The 26,512-nt window shown below is 46.9% G+C and overlaps 1 protein-coding gene across 1 annotated transcript in view; it reads left to right on the forward strand.

Moving 5' to 3' along the window:
* Window positions 1-26,512, forward strand: part of LOC135507261 (carboxypeptidase E) — a 96,083-nt gene that overhangs the window by 55,909 nt on the left and 13,662 nt on the right. Inside the window, exons 3-5 of the mRNA XM_064926861.1 lie at window positions 13,358-13,450; window positions 13,964-14,131; window positions 25,519-25,636. Of these exons, the coding sequence (XP_064782933.1) occupies window positions 13,358-13,450; window positions 13,964-14,131; window positions 25,519-25,636 (379 nt within the window). The remainder of the gene's footprint in view (window positions 1-13,357; window positions 13,451-13,963; window positions 14,132-25,518; window positions 25,637-26,512) is intronic.

The raw sequence follows: 26,512 nt of genomic DNA on the forward strand, positions 1-26,512 counted from the left end.
TTACCAACAGGTAATATACCCTGTCTCAGTACCTCTGTTACCAACAGGTAATATAACCTGTCTCAGTACCAATACCAACAGGTAATATACCCTGTCTCAGTACCTCTGTTACCAACAGGTAATATAACCTGTCTCTGTACCTCTGTTACCAACAGGTAATATAACCTGTCTCAGTACCTCTGTTACCAACAGGTAATATACCCTGTCTCAGTACCTCTGTTACCAACAGGTAATATAACCTGTCTCAGTACCAATACCAACAGGTAATATAACCTGTCTCAGTACCTCTGTTACCAACAGGTAATATACCCTGTCTCAGTACCTCTGTTACCAACAGGTAATATAACCTGTCTCAGTACTCTGTTACCAACAGGTAATATAACCTGTCTCAGTACCAATACCAACAGGTAATATAACCTGTCTCAGTACCTCTGTTACCAACAGGTAATATAACCTGTCTCAGTACCTCTGTTACCAACAGGTAATATAACCTGTCTCAGTACCTCTGTTACCAACAGGTAATATAACCTGTCTCAGTACCTCTGTTACCAACAGGTAATATAACCTGTCTCAGTACCAATACCAACAGGTAATATACCCTGTCTCAGTACCTCTGTTACCAACAGGTAATATAACCTGTCTCAGTACCTCTGTTACCAACAGGTAATATAACCTGTCTCAGTACCTCTGTTACCAACAGGTAATATAACCTGTCTCAGTACCTCTGTTACCAACAGGTAATATACCCTGTCTCAGTACCTCTGTTACCAACAGGTAATATAACCTGTCTCAGTACCTCTGTTACCAACAGGTAATATAACCTGTCTCAGTACCTCTGTTACCAACAGGTAATATAACCTGTCTCAGTACCTCTGTTACCAACAGGTAATATAACCTGTCTCAGTACCTCTGTTACCAACAGGTAATATACCCTGTCTCAGTACCTCTGTTACCAACAGGTAATATAACCTGTCTCAGTACCTCTGTTACCAACAGGTAATATACCCTGTCTCGGTACCTCTGTTACCAACAGGTAATATAACCTGTCTCAGTACCAATACCAACAGGTAATATAACCTGTCTCAGTACCTCTGTTACCAACAGGTAATATACCCTGTCTCAGTACCTCTGTTACCAACAGGTAATATAACCTGTCTCAGTACCAATACCAACAGGTAATATACCCTGTCTCAGTACCTCTGTTACCAACAGGTAATATAACCTGTCTCTGTACCTCTGTTACCAACAGGTAATATAACCTGTCTCAGTACCTCTGTTACCAACAGGTAATATACCCTGTCTCAGTACCTCTGTTACCAACAGGTAATATAACCTGTCTCAGTACCAATACCAACAGGTAATATAACCTGTCTCAGTACCTCTGTTACCAACAGGTAATATACCCTGTCTCAGTACCTCTGTTACCAACAGGTAATATAACCTGTCTCGGTACCTCTGTTACCAACAGGTAATATAACCTGTCTCAGTACCAATACCAACAGGTAATATAACCTGTCTCAGTACCTCTGTTACCAACAGGTAATATAACCTGTCTCAGTACCTCTGTTACCAACAGGTAATATAACCTGTCTCAGTACCTCTGTTACCAACAGGTAATATAACCTGTCTCAGTACCTCTGTTACCAACAGGTAATATAACCTGTCTCAGTACCAATACCAACAGGTAATATAACCTGTCTCAGTACCTCTGTTACCAACAGGTAATATAACCTGTCTCAGTACCAATACCAACAGGTAATATAACCTGTCTCAGTACCTCTGTTACCAACAGGTAATATAACCTGTCTCAGTACCTCTGTTACCAACAGGTAATATAACCTGTCTCAGTACCTCTGTTACCAACAGGTAATATAACCTGTCTCAGTACCAATACCAACAGGTAATATAACCTGTCTCAGTACCTCTGTTACCAACAGGTAATATAACCTGTCTCAGTACCTCTGTTACCAACAGGTAATATAACCTGTCTCAGTACCTCTGTTACCAACAGGTAATATAACCTGTCTCAGTACCTCTGTTACCAACAGGTAATATAACCTGTCTCAGTACCAATACCAACAGGTAATATACCCTGTCTCAGTACCTCTGTTACCAACAGGTAATATAACCTGTCTCAGTACCTCTGTTACCAACAGGTAATATAACCTGTCTCAGTACCTCTGTTACCAACAGGTAATATAACCTGTCTCAGTACCTCTGTTACCAACAGGTAATATAACCTGTCTCAGTACCTTTGTTACCAACAGGTAATATACCCTGTCTCAGTACCTCTGTTACCAACAGGTAATATAACCTGTCTCAGTACCTCTGTTACCAACAGGTAATATAACCTGTCTCAGTACCTCTGTTACCAACAGGTAATATACCCTGTCTCAGTACCTCTGTTACCAACAGGTAATATAACCTGTCTCAGTACCTCTATTACCAACAGGTAATATAACCTGTCTCAGTACCTCTGTTACCAACAGGTAATATAACCTGTCTCAGTACCTCTGTTACCAACAGGTAATATAACCTGTCTCAGTACCTCTGTTACCAACAGGTAATATAACCTGTCTCAGTACCAATACCAACAGGTAATATAACCTGTCTCAGTACCTCTGTTACCAACAGGTAATATAACCTGTCTCAGTACCTCTGTTACCAACAGGTAATATAACCTGTCTCAGTACCAATACCAACAGGTAATATACCCTGTCTCAGTACCTCTGTTACCAACAGGTAATATAACCTGTCTCAGTACCTCTGTTACCAACAGGTAATATAACCTGTCTCAGTACCTCTGTTACCAACAGGTAATATACCCTGTCTCAGTACCTCTGTTACCAACAGGTAATATAACCTGTCTCAGTACCTCTGTTACCAACAGGTAATATAACCTGTCTCAGTACCTCTGTTACCAACAGGTAATGTAACCTGTCTCAATACCTCTGTTACCAACAGGTAATATAACCTGTCTCAGTACCAATACCAACAGGTAATATACCCTGTCTCAGTACCAATACCAACAGGTAATGTAACCTGTCTCAATACCTCTGTTACCAACAGGTAATATACCCTGTCTCAGTACCTCTGTTACCAACAGGTAATATAACCTGTCTCAGTACCTCTGTTACCAACAGGTAATATAACCTGTCTCAGTACCTCTGTTACCAACAGGTAATGTAACCTGTCTCAATACCTCTGTTACCAACAGGTAATATAACCTGTCTCAGTACCAATACCAACAGGTAATATACCCTGTCTCAGTACCAATACCAACAGGTAATGTAACCTGTCTCAATACCTCTGTTACCAACAGGTAATATAACCTGTCTCAGTACCAATACCAACAGGTAATATAACCTGTCTCAGTACCTCTGTTACCAACAGGTAATATACCCTGTCTCAGTACCTCTGTTACCAACAGGTAATATAACCTGTCTCAGTACCTCTGTTACCAACAGGTAATATAACCTGTCTCAGTACCAATACCAACAGGTAATATAACCTGTCTCAGTACCTCTGTTACCAACAGGTAATATAACCTGTCTCAGTACCTCTGTTACCAACAGGTAATATACCCTGTCTCAGTACCTCTGTTACCAACAGGTAATATACCCTGTCTCAGTACCTCTGTTACCAACAGGTAATATACCCTGTCTCAGTACCAATACCAACAGGTAATATAACCTGTCTCAGTACCTCTGTTACCAACAGGTAATATAACCTGTCTCAGTACCTCTGTTACCAACAGGTAATATACCCTGTCTCAGTACCTCTGTTACCAACAGGTAATATAACCTGTCTCAGTACCTCTGTTACCAACAGGTAATATAACCTGTCTCAGTACCAATACCAACAGGTAATATAACCTGTCTCAGTACCTCTGTTACCAACAGGTAATATAACCTGTCTCAATACCTCTGTTACCAACAGGTAATATAACCTGTCTCAGTACCAATACCAACAGGTAATATAACCTGTCTCAGTACCTCTGTTACCAACAGGTAATATAACCTGTCTCAGTACCTCTGTTACCAACAGGTAATATAACCTGTCTCAGTACCTCTGTTACCAACAGGTAATATAACCTGTCTCAGTACCTCTGTTACCAACAGGTAATATAACCTGTCTCAGTACCTCTGTTACCAACAGGTAATATAACCTGTCTCAGTACCTCTGTTACCAACAGGTAATATACCCTGTCTCAGTACCAATACCAACAGGTAATATAACCTGTCTCAGTACCTCTGTTACCAACAGGTAATATAACCTGTCTCAGTACCTCTGTTACCAACAGGTAATATAACCTGTCTCAGTACCTCTGTTACCAACAGGTAATATACCCTGTCTCAGTACCTCTGTTACCAACAGGTAATATAACCTGTCTCAGTACCTCTGTTACCAACAGGTAATATACCCTGTCTCAGTACCTCTGTTACCAACAGGTAATATACCCTGTCTCAGTACCTCTGTTACCAACAGGTAATATAACCTGTCTCAGTACCTCTGTTACCAACAGGTAATATACCCTGTCTCAGTACCAATACCAACAGGTAATATAACCTGTCTCAGTACCTCTGTTACCAACAGGTAATATAACCTGTCTCAGTACCTCTGTTACCAACAGGTAATATAACCTGTCTCAGTACCTCTGTTACCAACAGGTAATATAACCTGTCTCAGTACCTCTGTTACCAACAGGTAATATAACCTGTCTCAGTACCTCTGTTACCAACAGGTAATATAACCTGTCTCAGTACCTCTGTTACCAACAGGTAATATACCCTGTCTCAGTACCTCTGTTACCAACAGGTAATATAACCTGTCTCAGTACCTCTGTTACCAACAGGTAATATAACCTGTCTCAGTACCTCTGTTACCAACAGGTAATATAACCTGTCTCAGTACCTCTGTTACCAACAGGTAATATAACCTGTCTCAGTACCAATACCAACAGGTAATATAACCTGTCTCAGTACCTCTGTTACCAACAGGTAATATAACCTGTCTCAGTACCTCTGTTACCAACAGGTAATATAACCTGTCTCAGTACCTTTGTTACCAACAGGTAATATAACCTGTCTCAGTACCTCTGTTACCAACAGGTAATATACCCTGTCTCAGTACCAATACCAACAGGTAATATAACCTGTCTCAGTACCTCTGTTACCAACAGGTAATATAACCTGTCTCAGTACCTCTGTTACCAACAGGTAATATACCCTGTCTCAGTACCTCTGTTACCAACAGGTAATATAACCTGTCTCAGTACCTCTGTTACCAACAGGTAATATAACCTGTCTCAGTACCAATACCAACAGGTAATATAACCTGTCTCAGTACCTCTGTTACCAACAGGTAATATAACCTGTCTCAGTACCTCTGTTACCAACAGGTAATATAACCTGTCTCAGTACCTCTGTTACCAACAGGTAATATAACCTGTCTCAGTACCAATACCAACAGGTAATATACCCTGTCTCAGTACCTCTGTTACCAACAGGTAATATACCCTGTCTCAGTACCTCTGTTACCAACAGGTAATATAACCTGTCTCAGTACCTCTGTTACCAACAGGTAATATAACCTGTCTCAGTACCTCTGTTACCAACAGGTAATATAACCTGTCTCAGTACCTCTGTTACCAACAGGTAATATAACCTGTCTCAGTACCTCTGTTACCAACAGGTAATATACCCTGTCTCAGTACCTCTGTTACCAACAGGTAATATACCCTGTCTCAGTACCTCTGTTACCAACAGGTAATATAACCTGTCTCAGTACCTCTGTTACCAACAGGTAATATAACCTGTCTCAGTACCTCTGTTACCAACAGGTAATATAACCTGTCTCAGTACCTCTGTTACCAACAGGTAATATACCCTGTCTCAGTACCTCTGTTACCAACAGGTAATATAACCTGTCTCAGTACCTCTGTTACCAACAGGTAATATACCCTGTCTCAGTACCTCTGTTACCAACAGGTAATATACCCTGTCTCAGTACCAATACCAACAGGTAATATAACCTGTCTCAGTACCTCTGTTACCAACAGGTAATATACCCTGTCTCAGTACCTCTGTTACCAACAGGTAATATAACCTGTCTCAGTACCTCTGTTACCAACAGGTAATATAACCTGTCTCAGTACCAATACCAACAGGTAATATAACCTGTCTCAGTACCTCTGTTACCAACAGGTAATATAACCTGTCTCAGTACCTCTGTTACCAACAGGTAATATAACCTGTCTCAGTACCTCTGTTACCAACAGGTAATATACCCTGTCTCAGTACCTCTGTTACCAACAGGTAATATAACCTGTCTCAGTACCTCTGTTACCAACAGGTAATATAACCTGTCTCAGTACCTCTGTTACCAACAGGTAATATAACCTGTCTCAGTACCAATACCAACAGGTAATATAACCTGTCTCAGTACCAATACCAACAGGTAATATAACCTGTCTCAGTACCAATACCAACAGGTAATATACCCTGTCTCAGTACCTCTGTTACCAACAGGTAATATAACCTGTCTCAGTACCTCTGTTACCAACAGGTAATATAACCTGTCTCAGTACCTCTGTTACCAACAGGTAATATAACCTGTCTCAGTACCTCTGTTACCAACAGGTAATATAACCTGTCTCAGTACCTCTGTTACCAACAGGTAATATAACCTGTCTCAGTACCTCTGTTACCAACAGGTAATATAACCTGTCTCAGTACCTCTGTTACCAACAGGTAATATACCCTGTCTCAGTACCTCTGTTACCAACAGGTAATATAACCTGTCTCAGTACCTCTGTTACCAACAGGTAATATAACCTGTCTCAGTACCTCTGTTACCAACAGGTAATATAACCTGTCTCAGTACCTCTGTTACCAACAGGTAATATACCCTGTCTCAGTACCTCTGTTACCAACAGGTAATATAACCTGTCTCAGTACCTCTGTTACCAACAGGTAATATAACCTGTCTCAGTACCTCTGTTACCAACAGGTAATATACCCTGTCTCAGTACCTCTGTTACCAACAGGTAATATAACCTGTCTCAGTACCTCTGTTACCAACAGGTAATATACCCTGTCTCAGTACCTCTGTTACCAACAGGTAATATAACCTGTCTCAGTACCTCTGTTACCAACAGGTAATATAACCTGTCTCAGTACCTCTGTTACCAACAGGTAATATAACCTGTCTCAGTACCTCTGTTACCAACAGGTAATATAACCTGTCTCAGTACCTCTGTTACCAACAGGTAATATAACCTGTCTCAGTACCTCTGTTACCAACAGGTAATATACCCTGTCTCAGTACCTCTGTTACCAACAGGTAATATAACCTGTCTCAGTACCAATACCAACAGGTAATATAACCTGTCTCAGTACCAATACCAACAGGTAATATACCCTGTCTCAGTACCTCTGTTACCAACAGGTAATATAACCTGTCTCAGTACCAATACCAACAGGTAATATAACCTGTCTCAGTACCTCTGTTACCAACAGGTAATATACCCTGTCTCAGTACCTCTGTTACCAACAGGTAATATACCCTGTCTCAGTACCTCTGTTACCAACAGGTAATATAACCTGTCTCAGTACCAATACCAACAGGTAATATACCCTGTCTCAGTACCTCTGTTACCAACAGGTAATATAACCTGTCTCAGTACCAATACCAACAGGTAATATAACCTGTCTCAGTACCTCTGTTACCAACAGGTAATATAACCTGTCTCAGTACCTCTGTTACCAACAGGTAATATAACCTGTCTCAGTACCAATACCAACAGGTAATATACCCTGTCTCAGTACCTCTGTTACCAACAGGTAATATAACCTGTCTCAGTACCAATACCAACAGGTAATATAACCTGTCTCAGTACCTCTGTTACCAACAGGTAATATAACCTGTCTCAGTACCTCTGTTACCAACAGGTAATATACCCTGTCTCAGTACCTCTGTTACCAACAGGTAATATAACCTGGCTCAGTACCTCTGTTACCAACAGGTAATATAACCTGTCTCAGTACCAATACCAACAGGTAATATACCCTGTCTCAGTACCTCTGTTACCAACAGGTAATATAACCTGTCTCAGTACCAATACCAACAGGTAATATAACCTGTCTCAGTACCTCTGTTACCAACAGGTAATATACCCTGTCTCAGTACCTCTGTTACCAACAGGTAATATAACCTGGCTCAGTACCTCTGTTACCAACAGGTAATATAACCTGTCTCAGTACCAATACCAACAGGTAATATAACCTGTCTCAGTACCTCTGTTACCAACAGGTAATATAACCTGTCTCAGTACCTCTGTTACCAACAGGTAATATAACCTGTCTCAGTACCTCTGTTACCAACAGGTAATATAACCTGTCTCAATACCTCTGTTACCAACAGGTAATATAACCTGTCTCAGTACCTCTGTTACCAACAGGTAATATAACCTGTCTCAGTACCTCTGTTACCAACAGGTAATATAACCTGTCTCAGTACCTCTGTTACCAACAGGTAATATACCCTGTCTCAGTACCTCTGTTACCAACAGGTAATATAACCTGTCTCAGTACCTCTGTTACCAACAGGTAATATAACCTGTCTCAGTACCTCTGTTACCAACAGGTAATATAACCTGGCTCAGTACCTCTGTTACCAACAGGTAATATAACCTGTCTCAGTACCAATACCAACAGGTAATATAACCTGTCTCAGTACCTCTGTTACCAACAGGTAATATACCCTGTCTCAGTACCTCTGTTACCAACAGGTAATATAACCTGTCTCAGTACCTCTGTTACCAACAGGTAATATAACCTGTCTCAGTACCTCTGTTACCAACAGGTAATATAACCTGTCTCAGTACCTCTGTTACCAACAGGTAATATAACCTGTCTCAATACCTCTGTTACCAACAGGTAATATAACCTGTCTCAGTACCTCTGTTACCAACAGGTAATATAACCTGTCTCAGTACCTCTGTTACCAACAGGTAATATAACCTGTCTCAGTACCTCTGTTACCAACAGGTAATATACCCTGTCTCAGTACCTGTGTTACCAACAGGTAATATACCCTGTCTCAGTACCTCTGTTACCAACAGGTAATATAACCTGTCTCAGTACCTCTGTTACCAACAGGTAATATAACCTGTCTCAGTACCTCTGTTACCAACAGGTAATATAACCTGTCTCAGTACCTCTGTTACCAACAGGTAATATACCCTGTCTCAGTACCTCTGTTACCAACAGGTAATATAACCTGTCTCAGTACCTCTGTTACCAACAGGTAATATAACCTGTCTCAGTACCTCTGTTACCAACAGGTAATATAACCTGTCTCAGTACCTCTGTTACCAACAGGTAATATAACCTGTCTCAGTACCTCTGTTACCAACAGGTAATATAACCTGTCTCAGTACCAATACCAACAGGTAATATACCCTGTCTCAGTACCTCTGTTACCAACAGGTAATATAACCTGTCTCAATACCTCTGTTACCAACAGGTAATATAACCTGTCTCAGTACCTCTGTTACCAACAGGTAATATAACCTGTCTCAGTACCTCTGTTACCAACAGGTAATATAACCTGTCTCAGTACCTCTGTTACCAACAGGTAATATACCCTGTCTCAGTACCTCTGTAAACAACAGGTAATATAACCTGTCTCAGTACCTCTGTTACCAACAGGTAATATAACCTGTCTCAGTACCTCTGTTACCAACAGGTAATATACCCTGTCTCAGTACCTCTGTTACCAACAGGTAATATAACCTGTCTCAGTACCTCTGTTACCAACAGGTAATATAACCTGTCTCAGTACCAATACCAACAGGTAATATACCCTGTCTCAGTACCTCTGTTACCAACAGGTAATATAAACTGTCTCAGTACCAATACCAACAGGTAATATACCCTGTCTCAGTACCTCTGTTACCAACAGGTAATATAACCTGTCTCAGTACCTCTGTTACCAACAGGTAATATAACCTGTCTCAGTACCTTTGTTACCAACAGGTAATATAACCTGTCTCAGTACCTCTGTTACCAACAGGTAATATAACCTGTCTCAGTACCTCTGTTACCAACAGGTAATATACCCTGTCTCAGTACCTCTGTTACCAACAGGTAATATAACCTGTCTCAGTACCTCTGTTACCAACAGGTAATATACCCTGTCTCAGTACCAATACCAACAGGTAATATAACCTGTCTCAGTACCTCTGTTACCAACAGGTAATATACCCTGTCTCAGTACCTCTGTTACCAACAGGTAATATAACCTGTCTCAGTACCTTTGTTACCAACAGGTAATATAACCTGTCTCAGTACCTCTGTTACCAACAGGTAATATACCCTGTCTCAGTACCTCTGTTACCAACAGGTAATATAACCTGTCTCAGTACCTCTGTTACCAACAGGTAATATACCCTGTCTCAGTACCTCTGTTACCAACAGGTAATATAACCTGTCTCAGTACCTCTGTTACCAACAGGTAATATAACCTGTCTCAGTACCAATACCAACAGGTAATATACCCTGTCTCAGTACCTCTGTTACCAACAGGTAATATAACCTGTCTCAGTACCTCTGTTACCAACAGGTAATATAACCTGTCTCAGTACCTCTGTTACCAACAGGTAATATAACCTGTCTCAGTACCTCTGTTACCAACAGGTAATATAACCTGTCTCAGTACCTCTGTTACCAACAGGTAATATACCCTGTCTCAGTACCTCTGTTACCAACAGGTAATATAACCTGTCTCAGTACCAATACCAACAGGTAATATAACCTGGCTCAGTACCTCTGTTACCAACAGGTAATATAACCTGTCTCAGTACCAATACCAACAGGTAATATAACCTGTCTCAGTACCTCTGTTACCAACAGGTAATATAACCTGTCTCAGTACCTCTGTTACCAACAGGTAATATAACCTGTCTCAGTACCTCTGTTACCAACAGGTAATATACCCTGTCTCAGTACCTCTGTTACCAACAGGTAATATACCCTGTCTCAGTACCTCTGTTACCAACAGGTAATATAACCTGTCTCAGTACCTCTGTTACCAACAGGTAATATAACCTGTCTCAGTACCAATACCAACAGGTAATATAACCTGTCTCAGTACCTCTGTTACCAACAGGTAATATACCCTGTCTCAGTACCTCTGTTACCAACAGGTAATATAACCTGTCTCAGTACCTTTGTTACCAACAGGTAATATAACCTGTCTCAGTACCAATACCAACAGGTAATATAACCTGTCTCAGTACCTCTGTTACCAACAGGTAATATAACCTGTCTCAGTACCAATACCAACAGGTAATATAACCTGTCTCAGTACCTCTGTTACCAACAGGTAATATAACCTGTCTCAGTACCTCTGTTACCAACAGGTAATATAACCTGTCTCAGTACCTCTGTTACCAACAGGTAATATAACCTGTCTCAGTACCAATACCAACAGGTAATATACCCTGTCTCAGTACCTCTGTTACCAACAGGTAATATAACCTGTCTCAGTACCTCTGTTACCAACAGGTAATATAACCTGTCTCAGTACCTCTGTTACCAACAGGTAATATAACCTGTCTCAGTACCTCTGTTACCAACAGGTAATATAACCTGTCTCAGTACCTCTGTTACCAACAGGTAATATACCCTGTCTCAGTACCAATACCAACAGGTAATATAACCTGTCTCAGTACCTCTGTTACCAACAGGTAATATAACCTGTCTCAGTACCTCTGTTACCAACAGGTAATATAACCTGTCTCAGTACCTCTGTTACCAACAGGTAATATAACCTGTCTCAGTACCTCTGTTACCAACAGGTAATATAACCTGTCTCAGTACCTCTGTTACCAACAGGTAATATACCCTGTCTCAGTACCTCTGTTACCAACAGGTAATATAACCTGTCTCAGTACCTCTGTTACCAACAGGTAATATAACCTGTCTCAGTACCTCTGTTACCAACAGGTAATATAACCTGTCTCATTACCAATACCAACAGGTAATATAACCTGTCTCAGTACCTCTGTTACCAACAGGTAATATACCCTGTCTCAGTACCTCTGTTACCAACAGGTAATATAACCTGTCTCAGTACCTCTGTTACCAACAGGTAATATACCCTGTCTCAGTACCTCTGTTACCAACAGGTAAATAATAACAGAGCAACTAAACAATCACAGAGTTAATATGTTGTTGTGTTTTCACAGGGCAACCAAACGATCACAGAGTTAATATGTTGTTGTGTTTTAACAGAGCAACTAAACGATCACAGAGTTAATATGTTGTTGTGTTTTAACAGAGCAAATAAACGATCACAGAGTTAATATGTTGTTGTGTTTTAACAGAGCAAATAAACGATCACAGAGTTAATATGTTGTTGTGTTTTAACAGAGCAAATAAACAATCACAGAGTTAATATGTTGTTGTGTTTTAACAGAGCAACTAAATGATCACAGAGTTAATATGTTGTTGTGTTATTACAGGGCAACGAGTCGATCACAGAGTTAATATGTTGTTGTGTTTTCACAGGGCAACTAAACGATCACAGAGTTAATATGTTGTTGTGTTTTAACAGGGCAACTAAACGATCACAGAGTTAATATGTTGTTGTGTTTTAACAGAGCAAATAAACGATCACAGAGTTAATATGTTGTTGTGTTTTAACAGAGCAAATAAACGATCACAGAGTTAATATGTTGTTGTGTTTTAACAGAGCAAATAAACAATCACAGAGTTAATATGTTGTTGTGTTTTAACAGAGCAACTAAATGATCACAGAGTTAATATGTTGTTGTGTTATTACAGGGCAACGAGTCGATCACAGAGTTAATATGTTGTTGTGTTTTCACAGGACAACGAGTCGATCACAGAGTTAATATGTTGTTGTGTTTTCACAGGGCAACTAAACGATCACAGAGTTAATATGTTGTTGTGTTTTAACAGGGCAACTAAACGATCACAGAGTTAATATGTTGTTGTGTTTTAACAGAGCAAATAAACGATCACAGAGTTAATATGTTGTTGTGTTTTAACAGAGCAAATAAACGATCACAGAGTTAATATGTTGTTGTGTTTTAACAGAGCAAATAAACCATCACAGAGTTAATATGTTGTTGTGTTTTAACAGAGCAACTAAATGATCACAGAGTTAATATGTTGTTGTGTTATTACAGGGCAACGAGTCGATCACAGAGTTAATATGTTGTTGTGTTTTCACAGGGCAACGAGTCGATCACAGAGTTAATATGTTGTTGTGTTTTCACAGGGCAACGAGTCGATCACAGAGTTAATATGTTGTTGTGTTTTCACAGGGCAACGAGTCGATCATCGATCTGATCCACACCACACGTATCCACCTGATGCCCTCCATGAACCCTGATGGCTTTGAGAAAGCTGCCTCCCAGGTAACACACCACCACACACACACCACAACTAACACACACATCACAACTAACACACACATCACAACTAACACACACATCACAACTAACACACATACCACAACTAACACACACATCACACACACCACATCACACACACACACCACCCACACCACCCACCACGGGTCCTGTGTGGCTCAGTCGGTAGAGCATGGCGCTTGCAACGCCAAGCGTCGTGGGTTCGATTCCCGCTGGGGCCACCCATATGTAAAAGTAGTGGCCCCAGCCGACTTGTAAGTCGCTTTGGACAAAAGCGTCTGCTAAATGGGATATATTACCCACACACCACAACTAACACACACACCACACACACACCACAACTAACACACACATCACACACACACACCACACACACACCACAACTAACACACACATCACAACTAACACACACACCACAACTAACACACACACAGACTGGTTCATGGGTTTTGTCTTGTGGACAGACCAGGTAACTTCTCTCCTCCCTCTGTGTGTCAGTCGGGGGAGCTGAAGGATTGGTTCGTAGGTCGTAGTAACGCCCAGGGGGTTGACCTGAACAGGAACTTCCCTGACCTGGACCGCATCGTCTACGGCAACGAGAAGGAGGGCGGAGCCAACAACCACCTGCTCAACAACATGAAGAAGGCCGTCGACGAAAATACCAAGGTAACACACCTGTCTGTCTGTCTGTCTGTCTGTCTGTCTGTGTTGTCTCCAGCTGGCTCCAGAGACCAAGGCAGTGATCCTGTCTGTGTCTGTGTCTGTGTTGTCTCCAGCTGGCTCCAGAGACCAAGGCAGTGATCCTGTTTGTCTGTGTTGTCTCCAGCTAGCTCCAGAGACCAAGGCAGTGATCCTGTCTCTGTCTGTGTTGTCTCCAGCTGGCTCCAGAGACCAAGGCAGTGATCCTGTCTGTCTGTCTGTGTTGTCTCCAGCTAGCTCCAGAGACCAAGACAGTGATCCTGTCTGTCTGTGTTGTCTCCAGCTAGCTCCAGAGACCAAGGCAGTGATCCTGTCTGTCTGTGTTGTCTCCAGCTAGCTCCAGAGACCAAGGCAGTGATCCTGTCTGTCTGTGTTGTCTCCAGCTGGCTCCAGAGACCAAGGCAGTGATCCTGTCTGTCTGTGTTGTCTCCAGCTGGCTCCAGAGACCAAGGCAGTGATCCTGTCTGTGTCTGTGTTGTTCCAGCTAGCTCCAGAGACCAAGGCAGTGATCCTGTCTGTCTGTGTTGTCTCCAGCTGGCTCCAGAGACCAAGGCAGTGATCCTGTCTGTCTGTGTTGTCTCCAGCTGGCTCCAGAGACCAAGGCAGTGATCCTGTCTGTGTCTGTGTCTGTGTTGTCTCCAGCTGGCTCCAGAGACCAAGGCAGTGATCCTGTCTGTCTGTGTTGTCTCCAGCTGACTCCAGAGACCAAGGCAGTGATCCTGTCTCTGTCTGTGTTGTCTCCAGCTGGCTCCAGAGACCAAGGCAGTGATCCTGTCTGTCTGTGTTGTCTCCAGCTGGCTCCAGAGACCAAGGCAGTGATCCTGTCTGTCTGTGTTGTCTCCAGCTAGCTCCAGAGACCAAGGCAGTGATCCTGTCTGTCTGTGTTGTCTCCAGCTAGCTCCAGAGACCAAGGCAGTGATCCTGTCTGTCTGTGTTGTCTCCAGCTGGCTCCAGAGACCAAGGCAGTGATCCTGTCTCTGTCTGTGTTGTCTCCAGCTAGCTCCAGAGACCAAGGCAGTGATCCTGTCTGTCTGTGTTGTCTCCAGCTAGCTCCAGAGACCAAGGCAGTGATCCTGTCTGTCTGTGTTGTCTCCAGCTGGCTCCAGAGACCAAGGCAGTGATCCTGTCTGTCTGTGTTGTCTCCAGCTGACTCCAGAGACCAAGGCAGTGATCCTGTCTGTCTGTGTTGTCTCCAGCTGGCTCCAGAGACCAAGGCAGTGATCATGTCTGTCTGTCTGTCTGTCTGTCTGTGTTGTCTCCAGCTTGCTCCAGAGACCAAGGCAGTGATCCTGTCTGTCTGTGTTGTCTCCAGCTTGCTCCAGAGACCAAGGCAGTGATCCTGTCTGTCTGTGTTGTCTCCAGCTGGCTCCAGAGACCAAGGCAGTGATCCTGTCTGTCTGTCTGTCTGTCTGTGTTGTCTCCAGCTGGCTCCAGAGACCAAGGCAGTGATCCTGTCTCTGTCTGTGTTGTCTCCAGCTGGCTCCAGAGACCAAGGCAGTGATCCTGTCTGTCTGTCTGTGTTGTCTCCAGCTAGCTCCAGAGACCAAGACAGTGATCCTGTCTGTCTGTGTTGTCTCCAGCTAGCTCCAGAGACCAAGGCAGTGATCCTGTCTGTCTGTCTGTGTTGTCTCCAGCTAGCTCCAGAGACCAAGACAGTGATCCTGTCTGTCTGTGTTGTCTCCAGCTAGCTCCAGAGACCAAGGCAGTGATCCTGTCTGTCTGTGTTGTCTCCAGCTAGCTCCAGAGACCAAGGCAGTGATCCTGTCTGTCTGTGTTGTCTCCAGCTGGCTCCAGAGACCAAGGCAGTGATCCTGTCTGTCTGTGTTGTCTCCAGCTGGCTCCAGAGACCAAGGCAGTGATCCTGTCTGTGTCTGTGTTGTTCCAGCTAGCTCCAGAGACCAAGGCAGTGATCCTGTCTGTCTGTGTTGTCTCCAGCTGGCTCCAGAGACCAAGGCAGTGATCCTGTCTGTCTGTGTTGTCTCCAGCTGGCTCCAGAGACCAAGGCAGTGATCCTGTCTGTGTCTGTGTCTGTGTTGTCTCCAGCTGGCTCCAGAGACCAAGGCAGTGATCCTGTCTGTCTGTGTTGTCTCCAGCTGACTCCAGAGACCAAGGCAGTGATCCTGTCTCTGTCTGTGTTGTCTCCAGCTGGCTCCAGAGACCAAGGCAGTGATCCTGTCTGTCTGTGTTGTCTCCAGCTAGCTCCAGAGACCAAGGCAGTGATCCTGTCTGTCTGTGTTGTCTCCAGCTGGCTCCAGAGACCAAGGCAGTGATCCTGTCTGTCTGTCTGTGTTGTCTCCAGCTAGCTCCAGAGACCAAGACAGTGATCCTGTCTGTCTGTGTTGTCTCCAGCTAGCTCCAGAGACCAAGGCAGTGATCCTGTCTGTCTGTCTGTGTTGTCTCCAGCTAGCTCCAGAGACCAAGACAGTGATCCTGTCTGTCTGTGTTGTCTCCAGCTAGCTCCAGAGACCAAGGCAGTGATCCTGTCTGTCTGTGTTGTCTCCAGCTAGCTCCAGAGACCAAGGCAGTGATCCTGTCTGTCTGTGTTGTCTCCAGCTGGCTCCAGAGACCAAGGCAGTGATCCTGTCTGTCTGTGTTGTCTCCAGCTGGCTCCAGAGACCAAGGCAGTGATCCTGTCTGTGTCTGTGTTGTTCCAGCTAGCTCCAGAGACCAAGGCAGTGATCCTGTCTGTCTGTGTTGTCTCCAGCTGGCTCCAGAGACCAAGGCAGTGATCCTGTCTGTCTGTGTTGTCTCCAGCTGGCTCCAGAGACCAAGGCAGTGATCCTGTCTGTGTCTGTGTCTGTGTCTGTGTTGTCTCCAGCTGGCTCCAGAGACCAAGGCAGTGATCCTGTCTGTCTGTGTTGTCTCCAGCTGACTCCAGAGACCAAGGCAGTGATCCTGTCTCTGTCTGTGTTGTCTCCAGCTGGCTCCAGAGACCAAGGCAGTGATCCTGTCTGTGTCTGTGTCTGTGTTGTCTCCAGCTGGCTCCAGAGACCAAGGCAGTGATCCTGTCTGTCTGTGTTGTCTCAAGCTGACTCCAGAGACCAAGGCAGTGATCCTGTCTCTGTCTGTGTTGTCTCCAGCTGGCTCCAGAGACCAAGGCAGTGATCCTGTCTGTCTGTGTTGTCTCCAGCTGGCTCCAGAGACCAAGGCAGTGATCCTGTCTGTCTGTGTTGTCTGCTAGCTCCAGAGACCAAGGCAGTGATCCTGTCTGCTCCAGCTAGCTCCAGAGACCAAGGCAGTGATCCTGTCTGTCTGTGTTGTCTCCAGCTGGCTCCAGAGACCAAGGCAGTGATCCTGTCTGTCTGTGTTGTCTCCAGCTAGCTCCAGAGACCAAGGCAGTGATCCTGTCTGTCTGTGTTGTCTCCAGCTGGCTCCAGAGACCAAGGCAGTGATCCTGTCTGTCTGTGTTGTCTCCAGCTGCTCCAGAGACCAAGGCAGTGATCCTGTCTGTCTGTGTTGTCTCCAGCTGGCTCCAGAGACCAAGGCAGTGATCCTGTCTGTCTGTGTTGTCTCCAGCTGGCTCCAGAGACCAAGGCAGTGATCCTGTCTGTCTGTGTTGTCTCCAGCTGGCTCCAGAGACCAAGGCAGTGATCCTGTCTGTCTGTGTTGTCTCCAGCTGGCTCCAGAGACCAAGGCAGTGATCCTGTCTGTCTGTCTGTCTGTCTGTGTTGTCTCCAGCTGACTCCAGAGACCAAGGCAGTGATCCTGTCTCTGTCTGTGTTGTCTCCAGCTAGCTCCAGAGACCAAGGCAGTGATCCTGTCTGTCTGTCTGTGTTGTCTCCAGCTAGCTCCAGAGACCAAGGCAGTGATCCTGTCTGTCTGTGTTGTCTCCAGCTAGCTCCAGAGACCAAGGCAGTGATCCTGTCTGTCTGTCTGTGTTGTCTCCAGCTAGCTCCAGAGACCAAGGCAGTGATCCTGTCTGTCTGTGTTGTCTCCAGCTAGCTCCAGAGACCAAGGCAGTGATCCTGTCTGTCTGTGTTGTCTCCAGCTAGCTCCAGAGACCAAGGCAGTGATCCTGTCTGTCTGTGTTGTCTCCAGCTGGCTCCAGAGACCAAGGCAGTGATCCTGTCTGTCTGTGTTGTCTCCAGCTGGCTCCAGAGACCAAGGCAGTGATCCTGTCTGTGTCTGTGTTGTTCCAGCTAGCTCCAGAGACCAAGGCAGTGATCCTGTCTGTCTGTGTTGTCTCCAGCTGGCTCCAGAGACCAAGGCAGTGATCCTGTCTGTCTGTGTTGTCTCCAGCTGGCTCCAGAGACCAAGGCAGTGATCCTGTCTGTGTCTGTGTCTGTGTTGTCTCCAGCTGGCTCCAGAGACCAAGGCAGTGATCCTGTCTGTCTGTGTTGTCTCCAGCTGACTCCAGAGACCAAGGCAGTGATCCTGTCTCTGTCTGTGTTGTCTCCAGCTGGCTCCAGAGACCAAGGCAGTGATCCTGTCTGTCTGTGTTGTCTCCAGCTAGCTCCAGAGACCAAGGCAGTGATCCTGTCTGTCTGTGTTGTCTCCAGCTGGCTCCAGAGACCAAGGCAGTGATCCTGTCTGTCTGTCTGTGTTGTCTCCAGCTAGCTCCAGAGACCAAGACAGTGATCCTGTCTGTCTGTGTTGTCTCCAGCTAGCTCCAGAGACCAAGGCAGTGATCCTGTCTGTCTGTCTGTGTTGTCTCCAGCTAGCTCCAGAGACCAAGACAGTGATCCTGTCTGTCTGTGTTGTCTCCAGCTAGCTCCAGAGACCAAGGCAGTGATCCTGTCTGTCTGTGTTGTCTCCAGCTAGCTCCAGAGACCAAGGCAGTGATCCTGTCTGTCTGTGTTGTCTCCAGCTGGCTCCAGAGACCAAGGCAGTGATCCTGTCTGTCTGTGTTGTCTCCAGCTGGCTCCAGAGACCAAGGCAGTGATCCTGTCTGTGTCTGTGTTGTCCAGCTCCAGCTAGCTCCAGAGACCAAGGCAGTGATCCTGTCTGTCTGTGTTGTCTCCAGCTGGCTCCAGAGACCAAGGCAGTGATCCTGTCTGTCTGTGTTGTCTCCAGCTGGCTCCAGAGACCAAGGCAGTGATCCTGTCTGTCTGTGTTGTCTCCAGCTGGCTCCAGAGACCAAGGCAGTGATCCTGTCTCTGTCTGTGTTGTCTCCAGCTGGCTCCAGAGACCAAGGCAGTGATCCTGTCTGTCTGTGTTGTCTCCAGCTGGCTCCAGAGACCAAGGCAGTGATCCTGTCTGTCTGTGTTGTCTCCAGCTAGCTCCAGAGACCAAGGCAGTGATCCTGTCTGTCTGTGTTGTCTCCAGCTAGCTCCAGAGACCAAGGCAGTGATCCTGTCTGTCTGTGTTGTCTCCAGCTGGCTCCAGAGACCAAGGCAGTGATCCTGTCTCTGTCTGTGTTGTCTCCAGCTAGCTCCAGAGACCAAGGCAGTGATCCTGTCTGTCTGTGTTGTCTCCAGCTAGCTCCAGAGACCAAGGCAGTGATCCTGTCTGTCTGTGTTGTCTCCAGCTGGCTCCAGAGACCAAGGCAGTGATCCTGTCTGTCTGTGTTGTCTCCAGCTGGCTCCAGAGACCAAGGCAGTGATCCTGTCTGTCTGTGTTGTCTCCAGCTGGCTCCAGAGACCAAGGCAGTGATCTGTCTGTCTGTGTTGTCTCCAGCTGCTCCAGAGACCAAGGCAGTGATCCTGTCTGTCTGTGTTGTCTCCAGCTTGCTCCAGAGACCAAGGCAGTGATCCTGTCTGTCTGTGTTGTCTCCAGCTAGCTCCAGAGACCAAGGCAGTGATCCTGTCTGTCTGTGTTGTCTCCAGCTAGCTCCAGAGACCAAGGCAGTGATCCTGTCTGTCTGTGTTGTCTCCAGCTAGCTCCAGAGACCAAGGCAGTGATCCTGTCTGTCTGTGTTGTCTCCAGCTAGCTCCAGAGACCAAGGCAGTGATCCTGTCTGTCTGTGTTGTCTCCAGCTAGCTCCAGAGACCAAGGCAGTGATCCTGTCTGTCTGTGTTGTCTCCAGCTGGCTCCAGAGACCAAGGCAGTGATCCTGTCTGTCTGTGTTGTCTCCAGCTGGCTCCAGAGACCAAGGCAGTGATCCTGTCTGTGTCTGTGTTGTCTCCAGCTAGCTCCAGAGACCAAGGCAGTGATCCTGTCTGTCTGTGTTGTCTCCAGCTGGCTCCAGAGACCAAGGCAGTGATCCTGTCTGTCTGTGTTCCAGCTGGCTCCAGTGATCCTGTCTGTGTCTGTGCTGTCTCCAGCTGGCTCCAGAGACCAAGGCAGTGATCCTGTCTGTCTGTGTTGTCTCCAGCTGACTCCAGAGACCAAGGCAGTGATCCTGTCTCTGTCTGTGTTGTCTCCAGCTGGCTCCAGAGACCAAGGCAGTGATCCTGTCTGTCTGTGTTGTCTCCAGCTGGCTCCAGAGACCAAGGCAGTGATCCTGTCTGTCTGTGTTGTCTCCAGCTAGCTCCAGAGACCAAGGCTGATCTGTCTGTCTGTGTTGTCTCCAGCTGGCTCCAGAGACCAAGGCAGTGATCCTGTCTGTCTGTGTTGTCTCCAGCTGGCTCCAGAGACCAAGGCAGTGATCCTGTCTGTCTGTGTTGTCTCCAGCTGGCTCCAGAGACCAAGGCAGTGATCCTGTCTGTCTGTGTTGTCTCCAGCTGGCTCCAGAGACCAAGGCAGTGATCCTGTCTGTCTGTGTTGTCTCCAGCTGGCTCCAGAGACCAAGGCAGTGATCCTGTCTGTCTGTGTTGTCTCCAGCTAGCTCCAGAGACCAAGGCAGTGATCCTGTCTGTCTGTGTTGTCTCCAGCTGGCTCCAGAGACCAAGGCAGTGATCCTGTCTGTCTGTGTTGTCTCCAGCTAGCTCCAGAGACCAAGGCAGTGATCCTGTCTGTCTGTGTTGTCTCCAGCTGGCTCCAGAGACCAGAGAGCTGGCTCCCAAGGCAGTGATCCTGTCTGTCTGTTGTCTCCAGCTCTCCAGAGACCAAGGCAGTGATCCTGTCTGTCTGTGTTGTCTCCAGCTGGCTCCAGAGACCAAGGCAGTGATCCTGTCTGTCTGTGTTGTCTCCAGCTTGCTCCAGAGACCAAGGCAGTGATCCTGTCTGTCTGTGTTGTCTCCAGCTGGCTCCAGAGACCAAGGCAGTGATCCTGTCTGTCTGTGTTGTCTCCAGCTGGCTCCAGAGACCAAGGCAGTGATCCTGTCTGTCTGTCTGTCTGTGTTGTCTCCAGCTGGCTCCAGAGACCAAGGCAGTGATCCTGTCTGTCTGTGTTGTCTCCAGCTAGCTCCATAGACCAAGGCAGTGATCCTGTCTGTCTGTGTTGTCTCCAGCTGGCTCCAGAGACCAAGGCAGTGATCCTGTCTGTCTGTGTTGTCTCCAGCTAGCTCCAGAGACCAAGGCAGTGATCCTGTCTGTCTGTGTTGTCTCCAGCTGGCTCCAGAGACCAAGGCAGTGATCCTGTCTGTCTGTGTTGTCTCCAGCTGGCTCCAGAGACCAAGGCAGTGATCCTGTCTGTCTGTGTTGTCTCCAGCTGGCTCCAGAGACCAAGGCAGTGATCCTGTCTGTCTGTGTTGTCTCCAGCTAGCTCCAGAGACCAAGGCAGTGATCCTGTCTGTCTGTGTTGTCTCCAGCTGGCTCCAGAGACCAAGGCAGTGATCCTGTCTGTCTGTGTTGTCTCCAGCTAGCTCCAGAGACCAAGGCAGTGATCCTGTCTCTGTCTGTGTTGTCTCCAGCTGGCTCCAGAGACCAAGGCAGTGATCCTGTCTCTGTCTGTGTTGTCTCCAGCTGGCTCCAGAGACCAAGGCAGTGATCCTGTCTCTGTCTGTGTTGTCTCCAGCTGGCTCCAGAGACCAAGGCAGTGATCCTGTCTGTCTGTGTTGTCTCCAGCTGGCTCCAGAGACCAAGGCAGTGATCCTGTCTGTCTGTGTTGTCTCCAGCTAGCTCCAGAGACCAAGGCAGTGAACCTGTCTGTCTGTGTTGTCTCCAGAGACCAAGGCAGCTCCAGCTCCAGAGACCAAGGCAGTGATCCTGTCTGTCTGTGTTGTCTCCAGCTAGCTCCAGAGACCAAGGCAGTGATCCTGTCTGTCTGTGTTGTCTCCAGCTGGCTCCAGAGACCAAGGCAGTGATCCTGTCTGTCTGTGTTGTCTCCAGCTGGCTCCAGAGACCAAGGCAGTGATCCTGTCTGTCTGTGTTGTCTCCAGCTGGCTCCAGAGACCAAGGCAGTGATCCTGTCTGTCTGTGTTGTCTCCAGCTAGCTCCAGAGACCAAGGCAGTGATCCTGTCTGTCTGTGTTGTCTCCAGCTGGCTCCAGAGACCAAGGCAGTGATCCTGTCTGTCTGTGTTGTCTCCAGCTGGCTCCAGAGACCAAGGCAGTGATCCTGTCTGTCTGTGTTGTCTCCAGCTGGCTCCAGAGACCAAGGCAGTGATCCTGTCTGTCTGTGTTGTCTCCAGCTGGCTCCAGAGACCAAGGCAGTGATCCTGTCTGTCTGTGTTGTCTCCAGCTGGCTCCAGAGACCAAGGCAGTGATCCTGTCTGTCTGTGTTGTCTCCAGCTGGCTCCAGAGACCAAGGCAGTGATCCTGTCTGTCTGTGTTGTCTCCAGCTGGCTCCAGAGACCAAGGCAGTGATCCTGTCTGTCTGTGTTGTCTCCAGCTGGCTCCAGAGACCAAGGCAGTGATCCTGTCTGTCTGTGTTGTCTCCAGCTGTCTCAGCTGGCCAGAGACCAAGGCAGTGATCCTGTCTCTGTCTGTGTTGTCTCCAGCTGGCTCCAGAGACCAAGGCAGTGATCCTGTCTGTCTGTGTTGTCTCCAGCTGGCTCCAGAGACCAAGGCAGTGATCCTGTCTGTCTGTGTTGTCTCCAGCTGGCTCCAGAGACCAAGGCAGTGATCCTGTCTGTCTGTGTTGTCTCCAGCTGGCTCCAGAGACCAAGGCAGTGATCCTGTCTGTCTGTGTTGTCTCCAGCTGGCTCCAGAGACCAAGGCAGTGATCCTGTCTGTCTGTGTTGTCTCCAGCTGGCTCCAGAGACCAAGGCAGTGATCCTGTCTGTCTGTGTTGTCTCCAGCTGGCTCCAGAGACCAAGGCAGTGATCCTGTCTGTCTGTGTTGTCTCCAGCTGGCTCCAGAGACCAAGGCAGTGATCCTGTCTGTCTGTCTGTGTTGTCTCCAGCTAGCTCCAGAGACCAGAGTGACCAAGGCAGTGATCCTGTCTGTCTGTGTTGTCTCCAGCTAGCTCCAGAGACCAAGGCAGTGATCCTGTCTGTCTGTGTTGTCTCCAGCTGGCTCCAGAGACCAAGGCAGTGATCCTGTCTGTCTGTGTTGTTGTGGCTCCAGAGACCCAGTGATCCTGTCTGTGTTGTCTCCAGCTGGCTCCAGAGACCAAGGCAGTGATCCTGTCTGTCTGTGTTGTCTCCAGCTGGCTCCAGAGACCAAGGCAGTGATCCTGTCTGTCTGTGTTGTCTCCAGCTGGCTCCAGAGACCAAGGCAGTGATCCTGTCTGTCTGTGTTGTCTCCAGCTGGCTCCAGAGACCAAGGCAGTGATCCTGTCTGTCTGTGTTGTCTCCAGCTGGCTCCAGAGACCAAGTGATCAGTGATCCTGTCTGTCTGTGTTGTCTCCAGCTGGCTCCAGAGACCAAGGCAGTGATCCTGTCTGTCTGTGTTGTCTCCAGCTGGCTCCAGAGACCAAGGCAGTGATCCTGTCTGTCTGTGTTGTCTCCAGCTGGCTCCAGAGACCAAGGCAGTGATCCTGTCTGTCTGTGTTGTCTCCAGCTGGCTCCAGAGACCAAGGCAGTGATCCTGTCTGTCTGTCTGTGTTGTCTCCAGCTGGCTCCAGAGACCAAGGCAGTGATCCTGTCTGTCTGTTGTCTTGTCTCCAGCTGGCTCCAGAGAGCCAAGGCAGTGATCCTGTCTCTGTCTGCTGTTGTCTCCAGCTGGCTCCAGAGACCAAGGCAGTGATCCTGTCTGTCTGTGTTGTCTCCAGCTGGCTGTCTGTCTGTGTTGTCTCCAGCTGGCTCCAGAGACCAAGGCAGTGATCCTGTCTGTCTGTGTTGTCTCCAGCTGGCTCCAGAGACCAAGGCAGTGATCCTGTCTGTCTGTGTTGTCTCCAGCTGGCTCCAGAGACCAAGGCAGTGATCCTGTCTGTCTGTGTTGTCTCCAGCTGGCTCCAGAGACCAAGGCAGTGATCCTGTCTGTCTGTGTTGTCTCCAGCTAGCTCCAGAGACCAAGGCAGTGATCCTGTCTGTCTGTGTTGTCTCCAGCTGGCTCCAGAGACCAAGGCAGTGATCCTGTCTGTCTGTGTTGTCTCCAGCTGGCTCCAGAGACCAAGGCAGTGATCCTGTCTGTCTGTGTTGTCTCCAGCTGGCTCCAGAGACCAAGGCAGTGATCCTGTCTGTCTGTGTTGTCTCAAGGCAGTGATCCTGTCTGTCTGTGTTGCTGGCTCCAGAGACCAAGGCAGTGATCCTGTCTGTCTGTGTTGTCTCCAGCTAGCTCCAGAGACCAAGGCAGTGATCCTGTCTCTGTCTGTGTTGTCTCCAGCTGGCTCCAGAGACCAAGGCAGTGATCCTGTCTCTGTCTGTGTTGTCTCCAGCTGGCTCCAGAGACCAAGGCAGTGATCCTGTCTCTGTCTGTGTTGTCTCCAGCTAGCTCCAGAGACCAAGGCAGTGATCCTGTCTCTGTCTGTGTTGTCTCCAGCTGGCTCCAGAGACCAAGGCAGTGATCCTGTCTCTGTCTGTGTTGTCTCCAGCTAGCTCCAGAGACCAAGGCAGTGATCCTGTCTCTGTCTGTGTTGTCTCCAGCTGGCTCCAGAGACCAAGGCAGTGATCCTGTCTCTGTCTGTGTTGTCTCCAGCTAGCTCCAGAGACCAAGGCAGTGATCCTGTCTCTGTCTGTGTTGTCTCCAGCTGGCTCCAGAGACCAAGGCAGTGATCCTGTCTGTCTGTGTTGTCTCCAGCTAGCTCCAGAGACCAAGGCAGTGATCCTGTCTCTGTCTGTGTTGTCTCCAGCTGGCTCCAGAGACCAAGGCAGTGATCCTGTCTCTGTCTGTGTTGTCTCCAGCTGGCTCCAGAGACCAAGGCAGTGATCCTGTCTCTGTCTGTGTTGTCTCCAGCTCCAGCTGGCTCCAGAGACCAAGGCAGTGATCCTGTCTCTGTCTGTGTTGTCTCCAGCTGGCTCCAGAGACCAAGGCAGTGATCCTGTCTCTGTCTGTGTTGTCTCCAGCTGGCTCCAGAGACCAAGGCAGTGATCCTGTCTCTGTCTGTGTTGTCTCCAGCTAGCTCCAGAGACCAAGGCAGTGATCCTGTCTGTCTGTGTTGTCTCCAGCTAGCTCCAGAGACCAAGGCAGTGATCCTGTCTCTGTCTGTGTTGTCTCCAGCTAGCTCCAGAGACCAAGGCAGTGATCCTGTCTCTGTCTGTGTTGTCTCCAGCTAGCTCCAGAGACCAAGGCAGTGATCAGGTGGATAATGGAGATTCCATTCGTCCTCTCAGCTAATCTGCATGGAGGAGATGTGGTGGCCAACTACCCCTACGACGAGACACGCAGTGGTAATCACACACACATTTACATTTACATTTAAGTCATTTAGCAGACGCTCTTACCAAGCTACACACACACCACGCTACACACACACCATGCTACACACACACCACTTTACACACACACCACGCTACACACACACCACGCTACACACACACCACGCTACACACATAAACCACTGTGAACCAGACATCTCCTACAGTATAGAGTAGAGCATCATGGGATCACTTAAACCACTGTGAACCAAACTTCTCCTACAGTGTAGAGTAGAGCATCATGGGTCATTTAAACCACTGTGAACCAGACATCTCCTACAGTGTAGAGTAGAGCATCATGGGATCATTTAAACCACTGTGAACCAGACATCTCCTACAGTATAGAGTAGAGCATCATGGGTAATTTAAACCACTGTGAACCAGACATCTCCTATGGTATAGAGTAGAGCATCATGGGTAATTTAAACAACTGTGAACCAGACATCTCCTACAGTATAGAGTAGAGCATCATGGGTAATTTAAACCACTGAGAACCAGACATCTCCTACAGTATAGAGTAGAGCATCATGGGATCATTTAAACCACTGTGAACCAGACATCTCCTACAGTATAGAGTAGAGCATCATGGGTAATTTAAACCACTGTGAACCAGACATATCCTACAGTATAGAGTAGAGCATCATGGGTAATTTAAACCACTGTGAACTAAACATGAAGCTGAGTAAAAGACACAAAAATTAAACTTAAGAATGGGAAGCATAGAAATTACACAGATCTACCTCTTCGTAGACTTAATTTCAATGAGAATTACAGATCTATAACTCATATTTCTATGTGAATTTGGTCAGGTCAACAAAAGTTACATAATACCAATGCTAATAAGAGCAA

The sequence above is a fragment of the Oncorhynchus masou genome, chromosome 20 (genome assembly GCF_036934945.1).
Source record: "Oncorhynchus masou masou isolate Uvic2021 chromosome 20, UVic_Omas_1.1, whole genome shotgun sequence".
NCBI classification, from domain to species: domain Eukaryota; kingdom Metazoa; phylum Chordata; class Actinopteri; order Salmoniformes; family Salmonidae; genus Oncorhynchus; species Oncorhynchus masou.